Genomic DNA, 18,911 nt, shown 5'->3' with positions numbered 1-18,911 from the left:
CGGACCCGAGCGCCTGATGGTACCCTTCATAGTGGTAGACAAGCATCTTACCACCGAAAGACGCCAGTCACTATACATTTAATACTGAAGAACCAGGCAGGGCCCTAGCTCTGTCCCGCTAGGGATGTAAGTCATTTACTCAGCTGATTTGGGTCATGCTAGAGAGATTAATTTAATACTGGCGCTGCCATCTGCCTTCCATAGTTTGAAGTGAAAATGTCGAATACCGAAATATTCATGTTATGCAAGTATCGCGATGAACATCACCTGCTGTCTTCGAATATGCTCACCCAATGAACCCAATGAACAACATTAAAATAATAAGTTACAGAAAAAATAACCACAGTATGAAAACGATGCTAGAACCATGTGTCTGTGGTTTCCTTTTTGTATCTTCTATGATCTCAGTGTGAAAGCTTTCAAATTCTCTGCCTGCAATTCGTAGTTCCGTAAAATATTAGCTGCTAAGCTCTGTCAAAATGATAGCAAATGCAATATGTGATGTAAAATATTACAATAATGTTCCTAGAAGTTACCGAGAATATTCGTTTTATGCCAAAAAATTATCGTAAGACATTTTTGAAAAAGTTCTCCGATGTAGAGCTTCTTGAAGTTTGATATGACTTGCTGATCCATGGACCACAGAGTGCATAATAGGAGTCGTATGTGGAGACGATGAAATCAGATGAAATAAAATTCTTCAACTAACTCTTCACTCAAAAGACTAAAAATTGCCCGTGACCACAGCCTTTTGAATTATCCTCTCCTCGAGATTCTCTACTTTTTTCTTTATGTTCGTGAACCAAGACTAGGTTTTAAACTGAAGAATTTAATTGTTAACAAACCGAGCCATTCGTGAACCGAAACGCGAGTGTAAATGTAACAAAAAATAAGTCTCTTAGTAAAACAAAAAATTTCGCCACGCTAAAGGCAAAGGTCACAGAGCAATAAAACTGACCGGACTGGAACAATTCACTGTAAGCGAAGAGAAATGGATCGTTGTTTTTTGTTTTTAACCTTTTTAGCCGTTCTGTTTTATTAGATAAAAATTATTGTGCTGGTCAACTTTTAGTCATTACAGTGGCGTCATCTATTACAAAAATTGTGAAAAGTGACGTTTCCGAGGGTGACGCACGCACAGGCATCCTCCATACCCTATATATCCTGCACTATATTTGAAGCGAAGATTACAAATGCTTGAATTTTCATGTTATGTAAAGTGTCGTGTTTTACGATGTACGTCAGAATTACGCCCTTTTGGCATAAAGACGTGCAGAAGTGAGAGGTGTCAATAAATTAATTCTATCAAAAAAATGGACTTGCACCCTATTTTTCATGAAGCGATTTAATAAATATATTACCAATGGGTACGAATGCTTGATGAAATGAGTTATTCTAATGATGTTAATCTAGGGGGCTTATTTTTTGAACAAGGAAGACAGATATCGGTAGGTGCCGCCACCTTCTTACGAAATCAGAGGTACAACAATGAATATAAATAAAAAAATATTTTTTTTCTTTTGGGTCTACAATATTGTAAAAAAAGAAGTATAGGAAACCCACATTCATGGAAATTTAGAAATTTATGAAAATTCCAGAACCTTTTCTAGTCCATACCCCACCACCGTCTAACTGGCCGAGTGAGTAAGCGATTGAGCTCATCCACCTACCCATTCCCTCATTTTCTCACATGTTCATCTGTTAACTCACCAACTCCCTCACTCGTTCGCTCACCTGATCACTCACTAACATCCTGGCCCCTACATGCTCGTTCACCTATTCATCCACTCTTACTTTGTGACTTTCTCGATGAATTTTCCTTTCGGTAAATTCTGTGGCGGTGAATTTTCTGACACTCGTGGGTCTTTGGAGAGAGACTTTTAGGGGTCGATGAGCTTGGATGAGAAACCAATTAACTCATTGTTTTCACATTGTAATATACAGGGCATACTATACATTTCATTTCACAATCTTTATCTCATCATCCGTCTATCGTAGAGTTATGACTTCAATTAAAAAAATGCTTAACAGGCGTTCAAAATCCACCCTGTACCAGTTTTTTGAGTGAGAGTACAGTCTGTAACAAAATAAAGAATCTAAATTTTTTATACGCCCCCATTCTCGACCTTCCAATTAGAAAGTTATTGCCCTCTTTCTCTCTCCTGATGCCAACAAAAAAAAATTCTACGCTTCTAAGTGCAACATTTACAGAGATATTCGAATTCGAAAAACGGAAGGTATTTGGGAAAGAACAGCGTTTAATGCGGGTAAAGTGGTTTTTTCGCATTTATCGGTTTTATTCCCAAATTTCCTTCGTTTTTCGAATGCGAACCGGAATTTATTACACACTATTACGCACCGTATTTTCACTCTCAAAATTTATACGGGGTAATTTTTGACACCTGTTGGGAATTTTCTCAAATTGACGGGCGGTTGATGAGATAAAGGCCGTGCTTGCACTTACAGAACACCCTGTATGGAATATTATTACATAAAGAGGTCCGAAAGGCTTTTATTTTTCTATTTTTCTTCATTTATCGTGGCAGAAATTTTCTGTGGGACACAAAACATTAAGAGCCAGCCCTGCGTTAAACCCATTCCGAGGAAAATTTTGAGGCAAAAATGAAAAGTAGAAATCATCAAGAATTTATTGAAAAAGTAAACATTTCAACTAATATAAAAAAATTATGGGAGTTCCGAAAAATCTCACGCATACACAAGCTTTAATAGAAAACATCATGCTAAATCCCCCCCTTAAAAAACCAAATTGTCCCCTTGTAGTGTGAGGGGGCCCCACGTTGGGAGTCACCAAATTAGATGGTACCACAATGTCTTTAAATATGCAATTCATTAAAACAGCTTAAAACTCAGTCTTCCTGTGTATTTTATTCCTATAATTCTTTTAAATAAAATCATTTTTGTTTCATGAAGTGGGGAAAGAAATCAAAATGTTTCCTCATATATATTGGAAAATTGGCAATACGCTGTCATAATTATCTTTAATTGGCTACTTGGATACGATGAAGGATCAATAGATAAAAATTGCTAATAATATTCTTTTATTAGCAAAAATTACCCCTGTTCTTTTCTTAATTATGATTTTTCCTCTTTCTTAAAAATAAATGAATTTTCCGCGATTGCGTGGGTTTGTGTTTTTTTCCTCTTTTTCTAAAGTTTATTACATTCTTTTTCTAGCTTTTAATTAGATTTTTTTCGAAATCGCAGTAAATTGAGAAATTTTGCGCGTATAAAGAATTATGACGCAAAATTTCTTTGTAGCCTTTGTAAAATATTGCCGTGTTTTTTAGATGAAGAAATTGTCCACTGCTTTTTTTTGAATTATTGCTACTACTACCGCTCAACCAAATATACACCTCGTCCACATTCCTCTGCGGAATTTCTAATTAATTGGTACAAGTTGGAATGTGCGTATACGTGTTGTGAAGTTTGTTATTGTGTGAATGGGAAGTTTGTTATTATGTGAATGTGAAGTTTGTTATTGTGCGAATGTGAAGGTTGTTATTCTGTGAATGTGAAGTTTGTTATTGTGTGAATGTGAAGTTTGTTATTGTGTGAATGTGAAGTTTGTTATTCTGTGAATGTGAAGTTTGTTATTGTGCGAATGTGAAGTCTGTTACTGCGTGAATGTGAAGTTTGTTATTGTGTAAATTGTGTCTTTCTTTCTTTTGTGACAGGGCAGCATGACTGGTACTGATTTGATAAACATAAAATTATTAAGTCTGAAAAATATCAAAAACTAATTTAGTATTATGCCTGTAGGGCTTTGAAGACGACGCGGTCCACAGCAAATCGTCCGCTATACTCGCTACATGATGACTGTACTCTCGCCTCGACAATTTTACACCTTGGCGATGACGATCTCGCCAAGCTGGCGTGATCGAGTGTCCTTTAGTACTGTAGCGGTCATTATAACCGGTGAGTTCTGGTTGCAGCGGAGCATGTACAAGAGCCTTACGTTGAATCGAAGAGATAGTTCGCCCTTAGTTGGTAGAAGATTGGTAGTCATTTTTTGGTCCGGAGACAGAGAGTCTGTTGAACATTTGAGAGCGATGCATTCAGAAAAATGACTTTCTGCCGATAAACAGTTCCGTGCGTTCTTTGCGTCGAGCACACATATATTCTTGGGGGAGCGGTATAAGTGCCGATTTTGCGATCGGCGTCGAGTACCAAAAAAATGCAACTTTATGTCTGTAATGACATCACCAGAGCCGTCTTAACGCATGGGCCCACCCGGCTACGGCCCGGGGGCCTCAAAAGTCAAGAGGGCCTCAAAAAAACGAGAAGTAGTTGAATGTTTCGAGAAGTTATCAGCTAGGGCCTCAGAAAAACCTCTTGGCCCGGGGGCCTATGATGCTCTTAACACGGCCCTGGGCATCACATGCTCAGTTAGAGATTGCAGAATAATTAATTCCAACACGTCGACTGTTAAATTACCGTATATGAGGATAGTGCAGGACCGGATACGTGACTAAAGTTAAATAATCTGGAATTTGTTTTGAAAGACTATTCTACGGCAACTTTCTGTCTTCAATCGTATCAAAATGTGATGCAATAAAAACATCAAGAAGAATAAATGGCAATACCTTAACCCTTAAGGTATTGCTGCTTTAACCCCTATAGCTGCATTGACGAGATAGCTCGTCTAACTTAATGAGCTTTACAGCTACAATAACAAAATATCTCGGCTCCTTAAAACGACCTCATTTCGGAAATGATGAGCCCAGCTACTGAGTTGAAGTTGTTTCGATAACAAAAATAGAGAGAGATTTAATAACAAAACAGAAACAGTGCTCCCCCCCCCCACCCTTCATTTGGGAGCAGCATAGGAATATGCGTGCGTAATAAGTAATAGAAAAAAGATAGAGTATTTATTTCCTTGTTTTTATTATTATCATTATTGGTTTCGGGGGAAAAACAATATTATAGCACAAAATCTGAAAAAAAAAAATATTCCTCTTGAAAATAGATGGCAATTTCTAGAAGATTTGATGATATGGCAGGTATAATGCGGATTAAATAAATTTCAAAAAAACACTTTAAGGGTTAAAAACATAATACAAATAATAGGGAACTAGTACTGTTGATGCTTAATAGATAGCATTATAAAGAATAAAAAGTAAGAGTCCACTTACGCACGGTGTAGCTTTACAATTTACAATTCTGGAGCAAAATTGCTGAAGAATATCTCCGAGGTATTATTATCTCTACTATGAGAAATAATAAATTGAGGAAAGTAATAGTCCCAATGAGAATATCCGGTTTAAATTTAAAAGGAAAATACTGTGAAGGGGGGAAAAAAATGTCGAATTGCGTGAATGATATTGAATTCGGTGTCGTTTTCAGAAGATTCTCTTTCCATAAGGACATAAATACGGAAAATAACGTATTGCCTTTTTTGAAAAATGGCCTGTAAACATTGCTGACATGAAAGCTTGAACATTTTATTTCGAGCCATGCATTTCGAGGGTATTGCCGTAGATTTATTGAAGGATCACGAGACAAAACAAAAACAAACCGAATAGATGTTCAGCGAATTTCATCAATTTGGAAGGGATTTGATCCGAGTTTTTTCAGGAGTTATATATTGCATTATATACATTATATATATATTTCATTTTTATATACATTTGTTTCCCCTCTTTAAATGGGTAGAATCTGTTAGTCGTGGATTCTCAGTGCCTCGGAAGTGTCTGCGCGCATTGAAGCTTAGTTATATCAACTCAAGTGACGATCGAGTTTGGCCAATTCACAAAATTCACGGATTTCTGACTTTTTTTAAATTTTATGATCAGTCTAGAAAAGAAAAATAAGTAATGCAAGAAATGTATGGCTGCCACGTTTCGAAAGGATTAAATGACATCTGAATGTAGTGTCCTAGAAGTCAATGTGTCTTTGACATAGTCCTCCAAGAACAAGAGAAAAACATGCACGTGTCGCGTGACATCAGCATAGGCGGAATTGACTTGGAAGTCTGGAAGGCAAGGCCATTATTGCTGGGGGGAAGGGGCACGATGATGATGATGATATCAATTCATCTATACAAATATACATTACATCAGTCGACTCCACGTTTGACTACGTGGAGTATCACCGCCCATGGACATCAGACGTGATTCTGTCTTTTTTAACATGTCCTAAGGACTACAACTGCACATCAAATCTCTCCCATTTGGCATTTTCGGTGATATTTTGGCTCCCCGTAAAAAAAATTAGCTTTTCATGTTAAAACACAACAAAACTGCGAGGAACGCAAAAATGAGCTTCATGACAAAAGTGTATTTGCGCAATTTTGAAAAATTCTGTTTTTCGCGCCACTCTTTTCAGTCTACGAATTCGTTTTCTCTTGAACGTTTCGCCCACGCTGGTAGCTGGCATCATCAGGAGGTGTCTAAGTTGTGGTGTTATTACCAGATATTGAAATAGAAGAGGTTGCTGACTACAAGTCTACGTGCCCGAGTGGCATGGTGGTAAGATGCTCTGTCTACCATCGTGAGGGTTGTTGTCAGGGGCCCGGGTTCGAACCCAAGGGAGGATATAGATAAGATATTTTCCCTAACGAACCCGAGGCGACCACCGATAGACAGCGCCTTCACTTCCAACCCATCTCACTAATGGCAGTAAATTGCAATATAGCGATATGGCCAGAGTTGGTGTTTGGTGAGGTAGTGGCTACAATTCTATGATTTTTCATCAGCCGATCGACCAAAGATCGCAGCTTGCGCAGTTTTTTTTTTTTAAATTCGCAGCTTGCCCTGTTTTCCAACCGGGATTCCTTGACAGTTATTAGGGATTCCGCATTATCAAACGCCAGAGAACCTTAAAAACTCGGAAACAGCAGAGATTTCAAAGAAAAATTTCTTGTCACTGATACTCACAAAGCTGTTATTTATTTTAAATTTTAACCAGATAATATCTTTAAAAAAAAGAAAATCAGACCAATCTTGGATAACTCAACTACTTAAGAAACGGTGACATTGCATTTTCTTAACTTCGACTTTCCGAAACCAGAAATTGCTGAATGTCATTCTTCGTTTCATCAGGAAATTATATGTAGTAAACTTGATGTTTTTCTGGTCATTTTTTTATCTATTTGTGATATTCTTGAATAGCAGAATTTTTGTACCAGGCACCCAGGGTCATCCTAAAACATGAGTCCCGCCTGAGCACGACAACACCATTTGCATAGGGGCTTCCACGAAAAGATCTGGTACAATGATTTATGACAATAAATATGTAATAAATTAAGAGGTCATGCCTAAGCCCTCTGTTATTTTTCACTGAAGTCCCAGGAGACCGCAGAAGGGACGCAATTTTTTCTTTTTGGATAAATACTCAAAAATCTGTTCTCAATCAATCTCAAAAGTTCCGTAGAATAGCTTCATTATCAAGGGTTCAAGGAAAGAGACCACTCAACCAGGTGCGGGAGTTGAACAAACATGTTTGTTTTCACCATGATCTGCTGATTTTCGCTATTCAGCCTTAGGCATCAATAAAGAAGAGCAGATCGATCCGCTACACTGGTCCGTAATTTCTTGCATTGGTCTTCACCGCCAACGTTTTGGAGACGGCCAAAATGATAATTTTTCGAAGCAATATTACGACAAAGTAGAGAAGTGTTCGGATGGAATCTTCGCAGAAATTACAATTAAACACTATGGGAACTAAGATGTCGGATCGGTCAGCCTAGTATAGTGATTCCCAGCATGGGTGTTAACGGTTCCTAGGGGCGATGGAATGTTCCGGGAGGGGGGGGCGGTAGAAGCTACGAGTGTAACATAGTATTCTATGGGTTAGATTGCGTTGGGGGGAGATGGGAGAAAAAATTTTGTAAAGAAGGGGGCGATGAGATAAAAAAGGTTGAGAAACTATGGCCTAGTACCTCAAGGAGGTCTACACAAACTTGAAATAAATCACATGTTTTATCATAAAAGAAGCCAAGTAATAAAAGTTTGACTCCTCAATTTGAATCTCAAAATATAGACTTAAATACATCTGTATTCACTCGTTTTGGAATTCTAACCATTGTATCCAAGTAAACGAAGTAAAAGATGCGCGGGCGACAATATGGACCAAATAAAAATTCCCAGGCACTCAAATTTCAACTAATTTCAACTGAAGTGCTCGACAGAGAGAAAGAATCCATTGTTTACTTTTTCCACTTGAAGAAGAGATTACGAAAAGAGGATTATAAATAACGAAAGACAAACATTTTCGAACGCAATGAAATAATATCCGTTCGATGAATTCGAAAACCATGCAAACAATTTCAGAGGTTTATGGATTAATAAGAGCCACATTAAACCAGGGAACGTGGAAATACGAAACCCTCAAGAAACAATCTTCGTCAAACTCGAGGAGTGGACTAAAAGGATTTGTATTGACTGCTTTTACATCCGAACATCAGAGGGGGAGAAAGAGAGAGAGAGAGAGAGACAGAGAGATATTAATTATAAAGTCGCTTTCATGTTGTCACGTGGACTCAGCGCGAATTCCTTCCTGGCTTTGATCCAACCTAAAGGTCCGTCGTGTTTTGTCCACACTCAATATCGTGCCGGAGTTTACAAAGACGTTTATAATTTCTGGAGTCTTGCTCAACAATATACCCAAATACCGTTTAGTGAATACGTAAATCATTGTGGTAATGAGTCTTATTAATGTAGCGTTTACCCACTATCCATAGAAAGGTTATTAGGAGGGTCACTGGCTCTCCCTTTTAGCTTTGTTGTCGTAAGCAGTATTCGCATCTCCCACCGTAAAACGTGGCTCTTCATTTCCAAGACAACCCAGGATGTGGTGAGTTTTATTTGACGTTTAAAAAAAGTGTTTATAAGTATGAATGGGTTCATGAGAAAGCAATGAAAACAATTCAGTTCGTCCTGAAAATAGCATGTAGATCACATTCTAAAATTTGATTCGAGCTTCAAAGATTTCTTATCGAGCAATAAAGCCGGGTTTTCTTATAAGTAGAACTTTTGCGCCGTGTGCAGCGTGAAAATGCTGATTGGTTAAAAGCCTGAAATTCAGGTTTTTTGACCAATCAGCGTTGTTACGCTGCACACGCTGTAATAACCTGCTCCTAGGAAAACCTGGCTTAAGAGTAGGTTTTATGAGTCGCGTGCAGCACGCCGATTGGTTGAAAAACCGGAATTTTAATTTTTTTTAAGCAATCAGCGTTTTTTCACTCTGAACGCGGCGTAGAAAACTTATTCTTAGGGAAGCCCGGCGCTTTACAAAGAAAATTGGTATTACTATGCACGAGCACATGATGTATTTAGTTCGATGACTTTGCATATTTTACGCCGATTCAACGTGGTAAACGTTGCAGAGGATTTTGGCGCTGTAATGAGTTATTGACGAGTCACGGTTCCGGTTCTGATTCTTATGTGAAAGATTTTTGCACTGCAAATTTCTGGTGCTATATATCAAAGTTGATCTGTAAATCGTTCTAAAGTCCAACCTGGATGGACAATCAGAATTCTCCTTGGAGACGAGGTTTATTTTGTTGTGGGAAGAAATGCAGAATTCTCCAAGTTGCTAGGAGAATTAACCTGTTGTTGTCCGGAATTCTCTCAATGGGTGAATTAAGAGTTTACCGGGAGGGGGGATAGGGACTAAAAATGGGTTTTGTCGCATAATCGTATCTGTATCCCGAGTGTCATTATGCCTTGGCATTACTGCTAGTATGATGCTCAAGAAATAGAACGGAAAATATTTAATGCATATATAGTTGCAAATTTTTTTTTCAAGCAAACTTCATCTAGAGCACTCCTTGTAATACTAGACTGACTCATCTTCCGTCTTTGGGCAAAAGTGTGACGTTAGTATGATCGATATGTCAAAATTAAGCTGCCTAAAGAGGCGCGGGTGGACTCATCGTTCTCCATCTTTGAGATGCAAAACCAGTTTTAGTTCAAGGTGATTTGCTATAGCATTTTAACATGGGGTTTGAAGGAGTTTTCGTGGGAGCGTTTTCCCCATTAATATTTTTAATTCCTCATGTTTTAATTTCCTCAATTTTTAATTTCAATCATGGACTGAAGCATTGTTTTCTCTTTGCTCTCTTGCCGATACAGGCCTGTCTCTCTCAACTTCGTTTTTAGCGAAAGCTGTTTGATATATCCTCCATATCAAACTGTTTTGTCTACAGTCACGACCACCAGAGTCAAGGAAAACCACCACTGATCGCTGTTAGCCAATAAACATACCCGAATAGAAAACATCTGCAAGTGTGGTCCTTGATAACACCACACTGTGGTGTGTCTTTCAAGTACAGAGTGGGCAAAAAGTTTGTACAAACTTTAAAAATTCATAAAAACTGGAAAAGTAACCGGAATAAAAAAACGGTTTGCAGGGTTAGCGTCGCTAGGTCAAGGGAATTTTTTTATGACAGGAAAAAACTCAAAAATAGCCTATAGGTGGCACTGGTACGAGTTTTTTAGTTATTTTTTCCTGTCTTACTGCAAACCGTTTCTTATTCCGGTTATTTTTTTCAATTTTTATGAATTTTTAAAATTTTCACGGACTTTTTTCCCACCCTGTACAAGGATCATTCGGACAGTTGGCCATCAAGCTTTAAGTTTTTTTTTTGTTTTAAGAACATAACTTAAAATGTAAAATATAAACTTATATTCCAGACGCCCAGGACTGAAGGTGGGTAAGTGGTAATGTTAAGAGTGGCAAATAATAGCTTTTTTGCTTTATATGAAAATTATTCTCTCATTATTTTGATTGATATCGTCTATCCGATTAATTATTTTGAGTTACGCAAATTGTAACAAATGCTTCAGTAATTCATTAAAAGTGTATATTGCGCCAGATGTTTTAGATGATTATTGCTTGTTTAATTTTAATATGTTCATGACCCGATAGATTTCAATATCACTTCGTATCCTGCTTTTCTTTTCGACGATTTCCGAGTAATCACTTGGAGCAGCAAACCTATTATTAGCTCTAAGATGGATGACAATTCCCCTCTCTTTTATAGGCGCTTTACATTAATCCATAACAATCGCCGAATGTCACGTGACCGAAGTCTTTCATGGAGAGACTATACGCAAATTTCGTATCAACTTGTCATTTTCTCTCGAACACGTTTCTTCGCTATTTTTCCGGGATTTTTTTTCCGTTAATCGTATTCAAACCAGCGCGCATTTGAGTAGCTAAGTAATCACAGTAAAACCTCTCTTTTGCGGACACCGGCGTGACAAAAACAATTCTTCCGTAAAAAAAGGGGTGAGCGTGAGTAAGGGTTCGAAATGCATACTTTTATTTTGCAATGGGGAAATGCCCATAAAAGAGAGGTGGCCGCATCTCAGGGGTGTCCGTTAAGAGGGTTTTTACTATAGTTAACCAAACAGAATCTAAATGTATCTATGACCATATTATAAACTTCATGTAGAAAAGCAACATTTATACAGAACCTTATGTTGTAAATCAAAAAATTTCACTCGAGAAACTTCTTTCTTTTATACCGTATGTAACAAGAAAAGCGGCCGAAAACTGAAAACAAGATTCTTTTCTATTATGTAAGAATGTTCCAGAAGGCTACAAGAAAAAGGCTCGCACATTAATCAATGTCAAGATCTTTTCTAACTCACAATAGTATGTAAATTCTTAACAAAAAGCGGAGATTCAAATTTCGAGTTGCCACTTGAATCTCAGCTTTTCTTAGTGTCCCATAATGAAAGGAGCGAGTCTTAATACAATGCCCTACAGTTGGTAACATGCGTACAGTTACATGCATCAAGCTATTTTGTAACATTAAATGAAATTGTTTATATAAAAAATTGTATTCCTAAAAAAAATTAAAAATTATTATGTAATCGAATTTTTCTCTGTTTAAATGAATCGAATATAAACCAGAATATTTTTGAAGAAGGTGGGGTATTGGATGGCATTTTAATGTTTAGTGGCAGTTGCAGTGGTTTGGATGTTTGCAGTATCTTACTTGTTCTTTGCACCAATACATGTCTGCACTCCACATAGAGCCAGACGATTATACACGAAAAAATCAAATGTATGTATTTGTTATACATTGCCGCTGTGGTGGTCGAGTGGTTATAGTGACGGACTCGCGGTGCGAGGATCCGGGTTCGAACCCCACAGTGGTGGTCGGCTGAAGTTGGTTTTCTGTGGTTCCCAACTTCAAGGCACAAATTTGAGCCGATCTCCCCGTTAAAAAGTCTCGCCACAGACAGCAACAGTCCTACAACGATAAATCATTCAATCATAACACTTCACTCATAGTTAGAAAAACTGGTGGCAGATGGCAGCACCACACATAACAAGCATTACAGAGAAACAAAAAACTTCACGTCAGGTTTCACTATACGTACACGCACATTCCCGCATGTACCTATTCGTTGGGGGTTCCGCGGGGGGGGGGTGCATGTGTGGTGTAGCAGTAGGGTAGTAGTAGGGCCTCCAAAAAAATGGCTCGGGGATCCATGATGTTCTTAAGTCAGCCACCTCGTTGGGCAATTTGCCTGTTGTGGCGTGGTATTTGTATTTGTGTATATCGGTTGCGCAGGGCGTTGTTATAAAATTTCTAACAGATCTAACATAAAGCCAACTGGTATTTTGAGGAGACTATGCATAGTCCAAAAGGTATTCACCTTTTCACACTGAAAATCAACTAATGATAGTAAGAACATAAATCAGATAAACAGTAAAAAACCCCTTAACGGACACCCTCTCAGATGCGGTAACCCTTCTTTTACGGCCAAATAATAATTTCCCTTCGTATAATAAAAGTGTGCATTTCAAACCCCTGATTAATGTGCATATTCAAACCCCGCTTTTCTTTTAAGGGTGGATTTCTTTGTCCCACTGGTGTCCGCAAAAGAGAGGTTTTACTGTATTTGACTTCGTTAGAAGATTGATTACGAAACCATTTTGATGAATATATTATAAGAGTTTACATAAAAACAATGTTTCCCAGAGACCAACAATAATAAAGAAGAGAAATGATGGATATATATTTTTTTTGAGCTTCCACTACAAGTAGCTAAATACTGAACTTTTTAATCAAAAATATATAAACAAAATTACAGTAAAACATCTCTGATGAATATAATGCTGTCGCTAAATATTCAATAAACGAATTCTCCTTTAGGCCTGGTGGAAGGGCTTTTCAGTCCCCTTAAGGCCACATAATGTTTGTAGTGCTATGCGTGTGTATTTGTGTATTATTTTGTATTTGTATATTATATGCTTGTAGTATATGTTTGTATTTGGAAAATAAATAAAACTTTCTCTACAAAACCTTGTTTAGTTTGTTTCTGTCCAAAGCTATGGCCTAATTCTAAAATGTCGGCTTGGTCGGTTCCTCCTGAAATTTTCTTCCACGACAATGCGAGGCCACACACTGCTACATTAATAACTACTACTATAACAACTACGTATATTCCACACATCCGCCTCGTTCATATTCCTTTACGGGATTTCTAACCAATGAGTGCATGTCGGAATGTGCGTGAATCTAATATGAAGTTTTTTTATGAACAATGGTTGTTATGTGTTTAATTGTCAAGTGCTGACATATGCCTTCTGATGGTTTCTACTACACAAAAACTGAAAAGCTCAAGACAGATAGATCACTGGACAGCTCTGGAACAACATCCCCACGGTATGGATTAATACCTTCGTTTGTGCACTTATTAGGCCGGGTTTTTCAGGCTTTTTAACTGGTCCGTGTCGAGACGTCACGGTCGTATCGCTTATCGTACCGGTCCAGTGTATACCCGGCATTGAATACAACAGCGATTCGACGATGATGCATCAATGATTGAACTTTTGTCAAGCACACACACACACACGGGCCAGGATAAGGCTTAGATGATCACACACCTCTTTCTCCGAGGAAGGGATTCAGAAATTGTCAATTCGTGTCTAGAAAAATGCATTTCAATATCTAAGATTATGTAAAAAAGTAATGTTTTTATTTATTGAGAAATTTATTATAAAATAATTCTGGTTTATATTCGATTCACCCTCGTACCAGGTGTAACTGAAATTCTCATTTCTGCTCTTGTTTTCCAGGTGTAATTGAATTTTAATCCGGTCAGCGTAATCCGAAGGATCACAGAAACATGTCGAACGAATCCTCTCTGGTCGATTCTTTGAATTCTTCGGCTGACAATGCGACAGGATCCGCCAATTTCTCGTCGATGAAATCCGGATACCGATTCTCGTCATCAGACACTCTGCATCTCATCATTCCTTACGGCCTGATATTTCTGCTATCGATATGCGGCAACGTCCTCGTCATCATAACGCTGGTGATGAACAAGAAGATGAGGACCGTGACGAACGTCTTCTTGTTCAATTTGGCTCTGAGCGATTTGCTCCTGGGTGTGCTCTGCATGCCGTTTACGTTGACGGGTGTGCTGCTGAGGGAATTCATTTTCGGCATGGCCCTATGCAGTCTTATACCATACTTTCAGGGTGAGTTTGTGTCTGTCTATAAGCGTGTTAGTCTTAATGAGTCGAAATGCGCACAAAAATACTTCGAGTTATCGTTAGTTCGACTTATCGGAAATGCCGATTTCACAGTAAGGAAAAAAGATTTATTAAAATTTAAGGAAAGATTTATTAAAATTGCAGTGCTATTTGCGAATATCGTGAGAATATTTAGAAATAAAATAGACGTACATGCCGTACGGAACATACATGCATGGAACGCATACATGATACTCGTTCTTATGAAACGAACTATAAATGCAGTGTACAATTAATTTATGATGATTGCATGCAAAATTATTTTCTGTCGAAAAATACTTTTTTACTCTTCCCCTTGTTTATCCCTTTTTTTTTTCCTTTTGTGATAAAGTCATTTACTTTTCGTAAGCAGAGAAATGAATCGGCATAATTCTATTGCTAAATGATGCTAAATTCTATTTCTGAATGATGCTAAATTCTATTTCTGAATGATGCTAAATTCTATTTCTGAATGATGCTAAATTCTATTTCTGAATGATGCTAAATTCTATTTCTAAATTCTAAATTCTATTTCTAAATTCTAAATTCTATTTCTAAATACTAAATTCTATTTCTAAATTCTAAATTCTATTTCTAAATACTAAATTCTATTTCTAAATGCTAAATTTTTATTACTAGATGCTATATTATCGAATTGCTCTCACCATGGCCCCCACATCCTGGTGCAGGGCCCCCTAGGCTGGGATATTTTGTGGGCCTCCGACAAGATTTTCACGGGGCTCTTTTATAGCGTGAAAAAGCAAAAAAATTGTGTAAATTGTCCCGGGCCCGAGGGCTGGGGCCTTGTCAGCCCACCCTTTGTGGGGGGCCATGGCTCTCACTCCCGAAATATTTGACATAAAGGAAGAAAACTTTAAATTAAGAAACATTTTTAGCTCTAAAATGCGGAAAAATTCTGAGCCTGAGTGCAAACTTCGATTTAAACAGATATTCGATAAATCGGAGCTTGACTTATCGAAAATTGACTGTGTATTTCTCTATGACCATTTCTAGATAGTTTTATTTGTTTTTTCTATGGAATTTTTCAGCTGTCAGCGTAAGCGTCAGCGCTTGGACGTTGGTATCGATGTCGGTAGAACGGTATTTCGCGATATGCCACCCGCTGAAGTCCAGAAAATTTCAAACAAAAGGTCACTCGTATAAGATGATTACGGCAGTGTGGATTGGATCCTGCACCTGCATGTTGCCCGTTCTCATTTTGAGCAAGCTGCAGAAACTTCGGACAGGTTTTGTATCTTCATGAAATGCTTATATTTTTGTATACTTTTCAAAAAATATTATGTACCGTCAAACTCGGTTACGAATCACCGAAGATTCCACGAAATTTTATCGTTATAACCGAGGTGTCGTTGCAGCCCTGGTTGCCATTTTCAAGAACTTTTCGGACGAGAAAAATAACCAGATGCAATCAAATACTATGCATGATGTTGCTATTATTCATTATGATTGGGGTGACCGAAATCCATCATAAAAACGTCTGGAAACTTGGGATCATGAACACGAAATGTTGTCGATTCTCGCCAAAAATGTTGTCAAGTAACAGCAAAATCGCCAAGTATTGCTTGTAAATAGCCCTTGGGGGAAGACCATATGCAGTTCTAAAACAAGTCTGCACCGACTTAAAATGTATTTAACGGGGAAAAAAAAATTGAACATTGCAGCAAACATGTGGGTGAGCCGATCTTCCCATTGAAAAGTCTCGCCACAGAGAGCAACAGGCCTACAACAGTACACTTAAGGGTCAATCATTACACTTCACTCATAGTTAGAACAGCTGGTGGCAGATGGCAGCACTACACATAACAAGCATTACACAGAAACAAACCTCGTCAGGTTTCACTACACGTGCACGCACGTTCCAACATGTATCAATTCGTTAGAGGTTCCGCAGAGGAATATGGATGAGGTACATGTATGGTATAGTAGTAGCAAACATGTGGGTGGCCCGCGGACAGTATGTTGAGAAACACTGACTTTGAATTGCTTTTGGACTGAATATAAAGTGAAAAAAAAAAAACTTGATAGATGAGATCGATCTCCGGAACTCTAAGTTAGAGTTCAGTGAACTTCCCCCTCTTGTAGAGATTCTATGCAGGGGCATGAAGACATGCCCTCGTTCGAAGTGATGTTCTTGTGACCCCGTACTTAGCTGAAAGTGTCATAGCTTACATATGCGGGATGTCCTGTAAGTTCTAATGCGGTCTTCATCTAATCAACTGTTCGTCGTAGAGGAATGATTTCAATTTCAAAAATAATCAAATTATATTCAAGAGTCACCCTGTACTACAGTAGTTTTTAGAGTGAAAATATAGTGTTTAACAAAATAAAAAAACTTAATTTTTATATGGACACCTTGTCTTCAGAAACTAAGTTAAAAAAGTTGCTGGATATATAGATGGCAGCACTGAAGAATCAAAACACATCACTAGATGCTCAGACTGCACTTCCGGCACAACTCGTTAGATGGTAAATTGCTCATAGATGGCGATAGACCTGAGTTGTGCTCGGTTTAGAAACAAAGCATAAACTATCACACAACGCTTCTTTCCATCATTTTGATGTTGTTATTTCCCAACTTTCCTCCGTTTTTTGAATTCGCATATCTGTTTGAATTCCTCACTTCTAAGCGTGGAATTTTTTTTTCTTTGTTAACCTCAGGAGAGACAGGCCAACAACTTTCACAAATAGGGTTTTTAGGACAGGGTGTCAAAATATAAAAATTTAGATTTTTTTTGTTTTGTGACAAACTGTATTTCAACTCTTAGAGCTGATACGGCGTGATTTCTGAACACATTCTGATCATTTTTTAAATTGGAATCATTCCTCTACGTCGACGAATGGTGGATGATAAAAAGGATATACATTAAGACTTGCAGGACATCCTGTATAAACAGTCATTCTCGGAAAACATTGTACTGCATCAGATCTCATCATGTGGGCTTCGTATGACCATACCTTGTGCCATACCCGGATGGGTTCCATACGTCCATAATATACCCGGTACGATGAAAAATTCTGCTCAATTCTGAAAGCGTAGTATTATTAAATTTTTTTCCCATCATACTTCACTTGAAAGTTTCATTTCTTTGTATCTGAATTTTTTTCACATTATTCCGTCACTCCCCCCCCCCCCCGCCCCGTCAAACACCTGCCATGGCTCCCACTGAAACTTGGTTTTCGCCAGTGGCACCCCTTAAAATAACCCAGGGTCACAAATTTGCCATATGGCTCCAGGTTGAGAATCATTGCTTTTGAGCACTTTTATTGGTGACTCGATGGTGACGCCTCCTGTGCGGACGCCATCTGTCTTCACCACGAGAAAGAAGTGAGTCACGGGTCTACTTTCTCTTACTTCTGATTCTTCTGGTATGGAACCCGTGAACCCTGGTGGGGCCACTGAAAGCAGAAACTGTAACTCAGTTACAAATATATGTGAACTAAAGAATTATTTCCTTTACTAATTGAAATTATAGTACCTATCGAATTAGAATATTTTAGGTTTTTCTTTTACGTTCCCTAGAGGCAAACAACAGTTGAAAGCCAGTGTATGCGCTCAAACATTCACTCTATATTCACTCTCACACTTGAGAGTATATGCGTGGGTTTCAATGAATATCTATATTTAGTGCGAGATGTGGATATAATTAGTTATATATAAAAATTTTGTCATTTACATTGCCTATCCAAAACAAAAACATCGTTAAGTATTTCATTGCGTTTACTGTAGAAGCCTCAAGAGGATGTTTTTAAGACAAATATTTATTTATGCAATATTGTTGGCCCAAGGCCTATTACAAGAGGATGCGGAAGATTTGTACACATATGCTTTGTAACACTTGACAAGAAATCGGAGATCGTGGGGGGGGGGGGAGATAAGGGGGAGTTAACAATATTAGAGAGGAGCTTGTCCCATTAAACTATGGTATTGGGAAAGAAACTGAATTTAAAACAATCTGTGGAGGCAAAAATAGGTTTTAATTTTTTGGGGTGATAAAGTCCATTTGAAACATAGGAAGGCTTAGTCAGAATATCGGACGTATCGAAATTTAAATGACCATGAAAGCATTAAATCTTGTAAAGCATGGATAAGCGGGAGATAAGTCGGTGAGTAGCGAGTAGGTGGAGATTAAGTTCGAGTTTAAGATCGGAAACTGAACTAAAAGATAACCAGCAGTTGTGAATAAAGCGGGCGGATTTATTTTGGGTAGAGATTCAAGTTTGTCGATGTTACTAGAGGTGTGGGGGTCCCACACCTCAGCTGCATAAGAAAGAACGTGGGAAATACAAGTTTTGTAGCAGAGAAGTCGGACGTCACGAGTAGAACGTTTGAAGTTGCGACAAAGGAAAAAAGTTTGTTTAGACATTTCTGGTATAGACGGAGGTAATCGATA

The 18,911-nt window shown here is 38.0% G+C and overlaps 1 protein-coding gene across 1 annotated transcript in view; it reads left to right on the top strand.

Annotated features, from left to right (window-relative positions):
• The window catches only part of LOC149070155 (cholecystokinin receptor-like), a 105,898-nt gene that overhangs the window by 77,159 nt on the left and 9,828 nt on the right, over positions 1-18,911 (top strand). Inside the window, exons 2-3 of the mRNA XM_089249864.1 lie at positions 14,062-14,466; positions 15,549-15,746. Coding sequence (XP_089105990.1) covers positions 14,112-14,466; positions 15,549-15,746 — 553 coding nt within the window. The 5' untranslated portion in view covers positions 14,062-14,111. The remainder of the gene's footprint in view (positions 1-14,061; positions 14,467-15,548; positions 15,747-18,911) is intronic.

The sequence above is a fragment of the Pholcus phalangioides genome, unplaced genomic scaffold, assembly GCF_987345545.1.
Source record: "Pholcus phalangioides strain wild (caught in Gottingen) unplaced genomic scaffold, Ppha-v1.0 ptg000022l_1, whole genome shotgun sequence".
Classification (NCBI taxonomy): domain Eukaryota; kingdom Metazoa; phylum Arthropoda; class Arachnida; order Araneae; family Pholcidae; genus Pholcus; species Pholcus phalangioides.
The sequence above is the reverse complement of the archived record's forward strand: the minus strand, read 5'-3'. Positions and strand labels throughout refer to the sequence as shown.